The sequence below is a fragment of the Macaca nemestrina genome, chromosome 15, assembly GCF_043159975.1.
Source record: "Macaca nemestrina isolate mMacNem1 chromosome 15, mMacNem.hap1, whole genome shotgun sequence".
NCBI classification, from domain to species: Eukaryota; Metazoa; Chordata; class Mammalia; order Primates; family Cercopithecidae; genus Macaca; species Macaca nemestrina.
The window spans coordinates 90,133,137-90,145,301 of record NC_092139.1 but is presented as its reverse complement, the minus strand read 5'-3'; the positions used below and the strand labels follow the sequence as shown (position 1 = coordinate 90,145,301).

Below are 12,165 nucleotides of genomic sequence, written 5' to 3'. Positions count from 1 at the left end.
TGCTATTCAATTATGAAAGTTCTAATACAGTACCATTAGGTTAAAAAGAGGCAGAAAAGGCGGGGCACAGTGGCTCATGCCTGTAATCTTAGCATTTTGGGAGGCTGAGGTGAATTACTTGAGCCCAGGAGTTCAACACCAGCCTGGGCAACATAGGGAGACTCCGTCTCTACAAAAAAATTTAAAAACTAATTACCTGGGCAAAGTGGCACATGCCTGTAGTCCCAGCTACTGGGAATGTTGAAGTGAGAGGAACGCTTGAGCCCAGGAGATCAAAGCTGCACTGAGCTGTGATCACACCACTGTACTCCAGCCTAGGCAACAGAGTGAGATCCTTTCCCCACCAACCCCCCAAAAAAGAGACAGAAAAAGGGATAAATATTTTCAATGAATTAAACAGAATTCAACTCTGGTAGTTTAGGGCTGTTACATTATGAAATCTAGAATATATAAAACGAGCGGGAGACACTGCATTAATTTCAAGGACTGTTCATATTCTTTTTCTTTTTTTTTTCTGAGACAAAGTCTCACTCTGTCACCGAGGCTGGAGTGCACTGGCACGATCTCGGCTCACTGCAATCTCCACCTCCTGGGTACAAGCAATTCTCTCACCTCAGCCTCCTGAGTAGCTAGGACTACAGGCATGCGCCACCATGCCCAGCTAATTTTTGTATCCTTAGTAGAGATGGGATATTGCCACATTGGCCAGGCTGGTCTCAAACTCCTGGCCTCAAGTGATCCACCCACCTTGGCCTCCCAAACTGCTGGGATTACAAGTGTGAGCTACCACGCCTAGCCTATTCATATTCTTTAAGACTTGTTTCTGTTCACAAAAACTGGCCATCAACTATGATGCCGAAAAGTCACACAATGAAAGTCATACCACTTTCCGGCCAATTTGTCCCTCCTCTGTTAGCCAGTAAATAAACTTGACACATTCTTGTATTTTCAATCTTCTTCTATATCCTGCTAATAAAAGTAAAATTATCTTTGAACTAATTTTTCTTCCTCCATAAATTAAATATTCTTCCATTTGATAATAATTACATTGAAAACCACCCCACATTGTCATGTCTAAATGGATGACTCATCACACTTCTCTGGTTACAATTTGCCTTTGGGTAATGACAAAATTAAATATACATAAGGGCACCAAATCACAAACTTTGCACTTGTAATAATTAAGACAGTACAGCACTGAAACAAGAATAAACTAGTGAAACAGAGTCCATAAAGAAACTGCATATTTATACACACTTGATTTATAAGCAAAGCAGCAGTGCAGAAAACAAGAATTTTCCAGAAAATGGTGCTAGGTCAAGTGTATACACAATGGGGGCAAAAATAAATGCTGAGACCTACTTCACACCATATCAAACATAAAGTCCAAGGTTTTCTATGATTTTAAATCTAAAATTGTAAAACAAAGACTTGATCATGACTACATACAAATTAAAATCTTAAAAATAAAAAACCCTCTTAATTAAAAAATGCTAAAATGTTTTGTACAACCAAAAAAATCATAAATATAATTTTAAAACATAAAAAAATGGGAAAGTATATTTGCAATATCTCACAAATAAATGGTTAAGGTCCCTAATACATACAGAATGCTTTAAAATTGAGGGGAAAAAGACCAAAAAAAGACAGAAAAATTAGAAAAATGAATGAATCACACAATCAATTTACACACACACACAGAGAGAGAGAAAATGATGATCAACCTAACTCATAATGAGAGAAATGCAAATTAAGCAGCACTTGTCACTTAATAGATTGGTAAACACGCTCTTTTGGGAAGAATATGGAGAAACAGGCACTCTCCTTAGTAGCTGATGGGATGCACGTTGACAGTCTTATGAAAGGAATCATGCAATATCTAACAAAGCTACACATGTATTTACCTTCTGCCTAGCAACTTCACTTCTAAGAATTTAACCTGAAGATACACCTCCAATAATACAAAAATACATATGCACATGGCTAATTATTCACTGCAGCATTGTTTTTTATTGCAAAATACTGGTACGCCTTAAAGGCCTATATACACAGGAAAGCATACGCAGTACACTTCAGTGAATGCAATGAGGTATTAAACAGCAATAAAAAGAAAGACTGCTACAAATTGGTATGGAGAGAAATTTCTAGAGTACACTAAGTGAAAAGATTAACAGAGTTCAAAAGAATATATTTTGCCACCTTTTGTGTAAAAAAGGAAGTAAAAAATGTGTATTTGCTCATTTATGCAAAAAGAAACATGAGAAGAATAAACAAAAACTAAATTGCCTGTTAACCTCTGGGGTGGGTGGGAACCACGTAAGAGGGAATGGGTAAGGGGAGGGACACTTTTCTGAATATATCTTCTCATATAGTTCTAACTCATGGAGCCATGTTAGTGTTTCATATGCTTAAAATAAACAAATAAATAAAATTTAAATAAAGATAGGAAAAGCCTAAAATGGAATAGGATACGAACAAACAGATTAAATATTTCAAATGAACAACATAACCCAAGTATTTTTTCAACACAGTAGTATTTTCACCATAAATCCTCAAACTCTCAAGCCAAAGACAAAAGTATGCAAATATTGAACTTCAGGCCAGTCACAGTAGCTCACACCTGTGAGTTACTCTGGGAGGCTGAGGTGGGCGGATCATGAGGTCAGGAGTTCAAGACCAGCCTGGCCAACATGGTGAATCCCCGTCTCTACTAAAAATACAAAAATTAGCTGGGCATGGCAACACGTGCCTGTAATCCCAGTTACTCAGGTGAGGCAGGAGAATCGCTTGAACCTGGGAGGCAGAGGTTGCAGTGAGCTAAGATCTCACCACTGCATTCCAGTCTGGCGACACAGCTAGACTCTGTCTCAAAAAAAAAAAAAAAAAAAAAATTGAACTTCAGTTGATAAATTTGTTTTTCACAGTTGTACAGATAATTCTAAAACTGTTTTCTGTACATTCTAGGGTGGAGAAAACAAGTAAATATAGGTTGTAAAAGCCAGGTGTTTCAGTGTTGGATAAATGGATTACAATTATAGGATGTGGAAAGGCTGTTATGAACCCTTTAAGTCGATGGAATTGGAAATATCAGGTGAACTCACACATTTCAATAGATACAGATATGGAAATTGACATAGGGGTGTGTGTGTGTGTGTGTGTGTGTGTGTGTGTGTGTGTGTCCCCCAAAAGCAATTAACACATCTAACCCCCAGGTCTTAGTTTCTAAGTACTATCCTCCGCTAAAAGGAACAAGGCCTCCTTGAAGAAATGGCTGATTCTAGGGTTGGGACTGAAAAGGTACAAAAGTTAGTGTGCCAGAAATGAAGGAAGTGCTCAAAGAGTAACAGGTACACGTCAAAAGGACACAGGAACCAGCCTGACAGGGCTTCCAGTGGACAAATCAGGGATAATCTAGGCATAAAACTAAATGATCCTAATAATTTATACCCCACTGAGTAAGAATCTATGAATTCACAATAAAATAAATGAATATATAAAACAAGGGAAAGTAAAAATTCTTCCTTGTAGCAGAATGCCAACTAATACATGTAGAAGGAATGACAGAATTAGAAAACGTACCATGTGGCAAAAATCTCAGTACTAACTGATTTGGGAAAGAACTATCCAAAAAAAATGCTAAAACTAGGGTGAAAAGTGATTTTCTTCTATCTATAATATTAAAGCTGAACATAGATATACCCTATGGTCCAGTAATTTCACTCCTCGTTCTAGAACCAACACAAATGGGTGCACATGTGTATTAATACACACGTATAAAAATGTTCATAACAATTATACTCATATCCACAAAGAAGAAACTCCAAAAGTCTGCCAATAGTAGTAAAAGTCTGTCAATAGTAGAAGAGATGAACAAACTGTGGTATATTCATCCCATGGATTACTATCCAGCAATGAAAAGGAAGTGACCGCTGCTAGATACAACAGGACAGACAAGAAACCAGACACACTAAGAACATAGTGTATGACTACGTTCCTGTAAAGATCAAAAACTGGCAAAATTCATCTCTGGTGCTAAAAGTTAGAATGGTAGTTACCATGCAGGGGGACAGGAAGGGCAATGATTAAGCAGAGGCATGGTGGAAGTTTCTGAGGGGCACGTATGTTTTGTTTCTTGAACTAGGTGGTGACTGCAGGGTATGTTTCATTTTATGATGATTCACTAAGCTCAACACCTATGCTCTGTGGACTTTGCTGTATGTATGCTTTACTTCAACAAAAAAAGTAACAATAAAACAAAACGCAACTCTGCATTTTCCAACTTACCTTTTACCCTAAGCTACTAGCAGGCTCTCTGCTATTTTTCCCTATTTCAATTTCTGCTACAAAATTCTGTAAAGGCATGTGCATTCCCACACATAAACATCCCCCATCGGCAAGTCTAAAAACATGACATTGATGGAGGAATAAATGTTCAGTCTACTCTATAACTGATGCAAAATGCAAATAATTTGGTACAAACATTCCAGACACAAATACTGAAATACTACAACCAGGTACATATACTTCTCAAGGTCAAGCCGGAGTTTCACAGTCTGCATCTTTCTCTCAAATTTGAAGATTTGTTATCAAATTTTACCTTTCAAGTTTCAGAGGTGGATTGTTCATAATGTTAAACGTCTACACTGTATGACCACAAATAATCATGGAGAGTTATCAATTATAGATTCTAATTGAAGCTTATTAATTCATATCTGTAATTTTTAGAAAAAATTATCATCAGTATAATGGAAAAGTATATTACTTCAAAAGAACTAATCATGAACACCTGAATAGTAAGTGAACCCTGCAAAGTGCAGGCATGCAGGAAACCCTCTCTACATGGAAAACAATCCTCTCCACTGACTGTGACAAAGAAGAATTAAGCATACAAAGGCTGCAAGCCCAATGACACAGCTCCTGACAAAAGTGGGAATAATGTCCCCAAAACTCACTGTGAGCAGCAGTAGTGTTTTGTACTTACAAAAGCTCCAACCAGCAGTGAAGTGTTCTGGATCAAAAGCATCCTTCCCCTTAACCCTCAACTACATCTAGCCTCAAACAATACTTGAAATGAGAGAGGTGAAGAAATGCATATCCTGTCACTACAAGAAGAGAGTCATGAGAATATCATGCTGTGACAGACACACAGGTGTGAGTGTCCATAAATGAATGGGTGTGTGCACATGCTGTCTCAATAATTAAGCCAAACACTTCATTCATCTGGTTAATCATCAATGCTCCATGACAGTTAAAGGAATCCAAATTGTAGGAAGTATCTAGGTGCCAGAGAAGCACAGTAAAATTTAAAAAGTTAGAAAAATAAAATAACACTTTTAGTCTGTGGGGTCTCAAAGCCCTTCAATGTTTTCTATTGTTTCTTTTCACGATTTTCCTCTTCCTTCTGTTTTTACTTTAATCTCCATTTAACGACTTTTTCCTTCCCCTCTCTTAAGTGAAGGCAATTGCTCCACTCCAGGAAAAGTGTTGCCAAATACCTTTACCTCTGCCCTGACCTTCCTGCTACACACACACACACACACACACACCCTACTTAAACAAACTTGTCAACGCAGCAGAGCCAAAGCTATGGACAGCTGGCATGTGCTGGCAAGAGTAAGTGTACAGTTTTGCTTTACAGTGGAAAAGTACTCACTGTTCAAGACCTAACTCCCAGCAACTCCAGATCCAAGACTCAGAAGATGTAACATGCCTGCTCAGTGCACATTCCATAGTAAACCTCCAAAGACACTGCCAGCCACTGGCGAAGAGGCCACAGAAAGAAGGCAGCAGTGCACATCCAATGCCAACATTTCAACCTGTTCTTCCAGTCACATAAATAACAGGTCACCTAGTCACACAGGCACTCCACGTCAGAGAGCCCCAGCAACTGAATAACCAGTTAGGTCAGAAAATGTCACCTGTCTTACATCAAAGAGCAGCAGCATTGCCACCAACAAAATGATTCAGTGTGTTCACTGAGACAATGGAAGCTGGGCAAGGGTCTATTCCTGGTACCATCCTCCAGATCTACCATCCTCCAGAATGATACCTAACAATTCATCAGGGCCATAGCAAGGAGAAAATCTGTGTGCATCTCCAAGCCAAAGGAATAAGCCTGGGTTCAGTTCCAACAACCTTAGAATAGAAAAACCAGCATTTCCTGTTAGATCTTTCAACACATATAAGGAAGTTCCTCATCACCTGTTCCTGGGTTCCTTCTTAAAATAATTAAGCCATGATCTATCAGGGCCCTGCCTGGAAAAAAGGATTTTGAACAGATCATGTTTCCAGTTGTGCTTGCGTACGCACACCCCTAGTCCAGCTACTAGAGAGGCTGAGGCAGGAGGATCCACTGAAACCAGGAGACCAGCCTGGGCAGCACATATCTCATCCCTTTTAAAAAAAAATGGTAATACTAATATTAAAAAAAAGGGTAATAATAATCATCATCATCATTATCATCATCATCATCATGGACCAGCTGCCAGAAGAAAAACAGCAATTTGTGGCAGTGAAGGTGAGATAGACAGGCAGATAAAAACACCTGTCTAGGGGTCACAGGACTGTCAGACTTGGCTCACATGCCCTTTTCATAAAACTTTCCCAGGCTTGAAACAATTATTTATCTACCTGAAACTGTTCACAATGCCTTACTGCTCTCCCAGGGTATCTGACATTCTCCCTGGGTATTTTCATTAATCATGTTTGTGCCTTGCCTCCATCCTTTTCTCCACAAGCTCCCTGAAGGCAGAGTGTACCTCCAGCTCACACAATTACAGCATCCTGCACAAGGCAGGTGCTTAATTATTGTTTCATGAACAAGCCTATTGTCTGGTTTCATTCAAAAAGACAGACCAAAAACACCAATTATGTCCACCCCACTGTAAGCTCTCTTCAAAGGCCAAGTGTTCCCAGCACCAGAAGAGGGCACACCCATAAGAATGCTCATTTAATATATTAAACGTCATATTTAAATTCAGTCCTCCAAAAACCCATCATGTATTCAAACATCACCACATGAATACCTTTGACAATGATGCTGCTGTTCCAGGTTTTACAAGTTTGCCTCCCGTAGAAGCTGAAGAGCTGTTTTCAGGTTTAACTTTTTCTGCTGTTTGCGTTTTACTTATTCCAGACACTTTAGGCACTGAGCCAACACTCCTGCTTGCTTTCTTCATTCTGGGCTGCCTCTTCGTGATGCATTTACAAGCAAATCTGTGGGAAAAAATGGCATTACACTGAGAACGTAACTGGAAGAAAGCTCTTTAGAAATTTGTTTTCAAAGAATTTTACCATATGATAAAACTGTTTGAAGGCTAGATGTCACTACAGAAAAGTTGAAAAACTCTTTTTTTTTTTTTTGAGATGGAGTCTCGCTCTGTCACCCAGGCTGGAGTGCAGTGGTGTGATCTCAGCTCACTGCAATCTCCGCCTCCCGGTTTCATGCCATTCTCCTGTCTCAGCCTCCCCAGTAGCTGGGACTACAGGTGCCCACCACCTCATCTGGCTAATTTTTTGTATATTTAGTAGAGACGGGGTTTCACCATGTTAGCCAGGATGGTCTCGCTCTCCTGACCTTGTGATCCGCCCGCCTTGGCCTCCCAAAGTGCTGGGATTACAGGTGTGAGCCACCATGCCCAGCTGAAAAATTCTTAGATATACAAATCAGAACATACCTTATTTAAGGCTTTATTCTTGAATATTACTATTTTGAAGTTATTTTGTACATTCTAGCTCATTTAGTAAAAAGAATGTCCTAGATCTCTAACAGAAATGACTAAATATAACACAGTGTAGATTATCTTCAGCATTTAATAAAGCAATAATCATCCTGGCATTTCAGAATTAGCCATTTGCAGGTATCTAAAAGTGATCATACTTTCCAAATTATCCAGCAAAGTCCTAATTTCAAATATTTGCTGTAATATCCCATATAAGTCAGCAGAATATCTCAGAAATCCCAAAATTCAGGATCTAAACCTACTTCCAACTATACCTCTCTCATCAAGAGGCAGCAGGGAAATTCTTTTTTTGAGACAGCCTTACTTCAGGCTGGAGTGCAGGTGGTGCAATCACAGGTCACTGCAGCCTCGACTTGCTGGACTCAGGTGCTTCTCCCACCTCAGCCTCTCAAGTAGCTGGGATTACAGGCATGCACCACCAAGCCTAGCTAATTTTTTGTAGAGATGGGGTTTTGCCATGTTACACAGGCTGGTCTCGAAGTCCTGGGCTCAAGCGATCCTCCTGCCTTGGCCTCCCAAAGTGTTGGGATTACAGGCATGAGGCAGTATGCCCAGCCAGAAATTCTTTCTCAAAACATCAGCCCCAATATTGGTTCAGAAAACAAAACCATTCTATATACTTGGAAGGAATATGGCAACAGTTTTCCTCCACCTAAGTGGTACATACTTGATTTCACAGCTAAGAGGACTTGAAATAACACTGGCAACACACAAAGCTGAAGCCAGATAAGCTCTTAAATACGCATTTGTTAACTGAACTAGAAAAAGCAGTCTCTGTAATAATGTTTAGAAAGATATCTTGGATCATTTTGGGTGAGTAATAAAATTATAAAAAATGAGAGCCTATTCTGAATGTAAGGTTTATGTATGATGACTCTGACAAACCATATTGAGCATAAAAAGAAGTTGGTCTATTTTATGAGGATTTCTATACACTAATAAAAAGGAAATAACCTTTTGGCAAAGGCTCATTCCAATGACTTTACTGAATGTTCTACCTAGACTGTGCTTGAGCACTCTAGATGTATTTTGCCTTTACATAAAACAATCTGTATCAACTGGTTTGGTGGGAGGATAGTGAGACAGTGTGAAGGGGGCTGTGCTCTACCCTCAACACAGTAAGGCCTTGGAAAAAAGAATGCTGCCACTAACCTCAATCAAAATACAACAAACCCTCAGAGATGCTCCTGTAGCTTTTCCCCAACTTCCTAGTTATCCCTTACAGAAAATGATGCATATGGTAATGATCAAATTATCTATCTACTCTTAACCCTTTTGCTTTCTACTTTCCTAATCCAGTTGAGTAATCTGCCCAGGGTCCCTCTAGTTCAGCTCTCTCATCTATTTCCTACCCCATTCCAGGGGATACTGAAAATGACCAAGAGAGATTCAAGCAGCATCCGTTGACAGGTATAACATACAGTTATACTGATCCCTGCTAACCAGTAACATATGCTTTTCTCACCTACTAAAATGAAAGAATTAGATTGGATGCATTCACTAACTCAAGGTACTGTAGAAAAACCAAATCAAATTATTAAGAACCTTTCCTTCAACTTCTCACTATTTACTCAACTTCTCACTATTTATTTATTTATTTATTTTAGACACAGTTTCGCTGTCACCCAGGGTGGTGTGCCGGGGTGCGATCTCAGCTCAGTGCAGCCTTTGCCTCCTAGGCTGATCCTCCCACCTCAGCCTCCCAAGCTAGCTGGGACTACAGGCATGTACTACCACACCTGGCTACGTTTTTGTATTTTTAGTAAAGACAGGGTTTTACCAGGTTGCCCAGGTTGGTTTTGAACTCCTGGGTTCAGGTGATTTGCCCCACTCAGCCTCCCAAAATGCTGGGATTACAGGTGTGAGCCAATGCACCTAGACAACTTCTCACTTTTTAGCTTCTCTTCTGTAAGTCTTATGTCGTGTAAATGGCTCCCCAAACTTTTTTCTTCTCACTTTTCTACCAACTTCCATGCCTGCACTCCTTTCTACTGTACCACTCAGATGCTCAACCATTCTCAGCCTACCCTTCCAGCCTCTGTCAAATTAACATTTTCGACCAGGCATGCGTGGTAGCTCACACCTACAATCCCAGCACTTTGGGAGGCCAAGGCGGATGGATCACTTTAAGTCAGGAGACCAGCCTGGCTAACATGATGAAACCCCGTCTTTACTAAAAATACAAAAAATTAGCCAGGCGTGGTGGGGGGCGCCTGTAGTCTCAGCTACTCAGGAGGCTGAGAGAGGAGAATGGTATGAACCCGGGAGGTGGAGTTTGCAGTGAGCAGAGATCACGCCACTGCACTCCAGCCTGGGTGACAGAGCAAGACTCTGTCTCAAAAAATAAAAATAAAAATAAAATACAAAAATTAACTGGTGTGGTGGCGCACACCAGTAATTGCAGATGCTCAGGTAACTGAAGCATGAGAATCACTTGAACCCAGGAGGCTGAGGTTGCAGTGAGCGAAGATTGTGCCACTGCACTCCAGCCCAGGCAACAGAGTGAGACTCTGTCTCAAAAAAGAAAAAGAAAAAAACATTAACATTTTTTAGACCAGCACTGTCTAATAGAACTTCCTAGTCAGGCATGGTAGGACACACCTATAGCCCCAGATAATTGTGAGGCTGAGGTGGAAGGACTGCTTGGGGCCCCAGAGTTCGAGGCTGCAGTGAGCTAGAATCACATCACTGCACTACAGCCTGGGTGACAGACTCTGTCTCTAAAAAAAAAAAAAAAAAAAGGCCAGGGCAGTGGCTTACACTTGTAATCCCAAAACTTTGGGAGGCTGAGGCGGGCGGATCACGAGGTCAAGGGATTAAGACCATCCTGGCCAATGTGGTGAAACCCCGTCTCTATTAAAAATACAAAAATTAGCTGGGAGTGGTGGCACACACCTGTAGTCCCAGCTATTTGGGAGGCTGAGGCAGGAGAATCGCTTGAACCTGGGAGGTGGAGGTTGCAGTGAGACAAAATCGTACCACTGCACTTCCAGCCTGGCAACAGAGTGAGACTCCATCTTAAAAAAAAAAAAAAAGAAAAAGAAAAGGAAAAAGAGGAAGGGAAGGGGAGGGGAGGACAAGTGCAGTGGCTCACACCTTCTGAGGCAAAAGCAGGAGGATCACTTGGGGTTAGGAGTTCAAGACCAGCCTGGGCAATATAGTGAAATCCCTTCTACAAAATATCAAACAAACAAAAAAAATTAGCCAGGTGTAAGTGGTATGCACCTGTAGTCCTAGCTACTCAGGAGGCCAGGCAGGAGAATCCCTTGACCCCAGGCGTTAAAGGTTACAGTGAGCTATAATGTTGCCACTGCACTCCAGCCTGGGCAACAAGAGAAAGACTCTAACGCGGTGGCTCACACCTGTAATCCCAGCACTTTGGGAAGCCGAGGCGGGCGGATCACGAGGTCAGGAGATCGAGACCATCCTGGCTAACACGGTGAAACCCCGTCTCTGCTAAAAAATGCAAAAAATTAGCCGGGCGTGGCGGCGGGCACCTGTAGGCCCAGCTACTCGGGAGGCTGAGGCAGGAGAATGGCGTGAACCCGGGAGGTAGAGCTTGCAGTGAGCCGAGATCGCGCCACTGCACTCCAGCCTGGGCGACTGAGCGAGACTCCGTCTCAAAAAAAAAAAAAGAAGAAAAAAAAACTTCCTGCAATAATGCACATGTTATATGTATCTATCTATACTAATGGTAGCCTCTAGCCACTTGTGGCTACTAAACACTTAACAATGTAGCTAGCGTGACTGAATAACTGAACTTTGTTTGTTTGTTTGTTTTTGAGACTGAGTCTCTTTCTGTCACCATGCAGTGGCTTAATCTCGGCTCACTGCAACTTATGCCTCCCAGGTTCAAGCAATTCTCCTGTCTCAGATTCCTGAGTAGCTGGAACTACAGGTGCACACCACCATGCTCAACTAATTTTGTATCTTTAGTAGAAACAGTTTCACCATGTTGGCCAGGCTGGCCTGGAACTCCTGACCTCAGGTGATCTGCCCGCCTCAGCCTCCCAAAGTGCTGGGATTACAGGTGTGAGCCACCACACTCGACCAAGAACCAAATTTTAAATTTTATTTAAATTTAAAGTTGCATGTGGTTGGTGGCTACCATACTGGACAACGAAATAGACTGTTACTTTCCTGCCGCTCTATCGATCTCTGAAACAAAACCTAATTAACAAAATGTGTTATACTCATCCAATAGAATACTGTTCAGCCACAAAAAGGAACAAAATACTGATATATCTTATAATACGGGTGAACCTTGAAAGCAATACAAAGATGACCCCTGACTTACTATTTTTAAACTTTACAATGTTTCAACTTTACAATGATGTGAAAGCAATTTAGAAACCACCCTTTAGAGTACCCATACAACCATTCTGTTTTTCACTGTCAGTACTGTATTCAATAAATTACATAA

The 12,165-nt window shown here is 40.9% G+C and overlaps 1 protein-coding gene across 6 annotated transcripts in view; it reads right to left on the bottom strand.

Moving 5' to 3' along the window:
• LOC105498490 (sperm antigen with calponin homology and coiled-coil domains 1 like) overlaps positions 1-12,165 on the bottom strand; it is a 160,733-nt gene that overhangs the window by 116,203 nt on the left and 32,365 nt on the right. For all 6 annotated transcript variants that reach the window (XR_011613941.1, XM_011770637.2, XM_011770640.3 and 3 more), the window contains one exon: positions 7,026-7,215. Coding sequence is in view for 5 of the 6 variants with exons in the window: in XM_011770637.2 (XP_011768939.2) it covers positions 7,026-7,178 (153 nt within the window). In the remaining variant the exon portion in view is untranslated. The remainder of the gene's footprint in view (positions 1-7,025; positions 7,216-12,165) is intronic.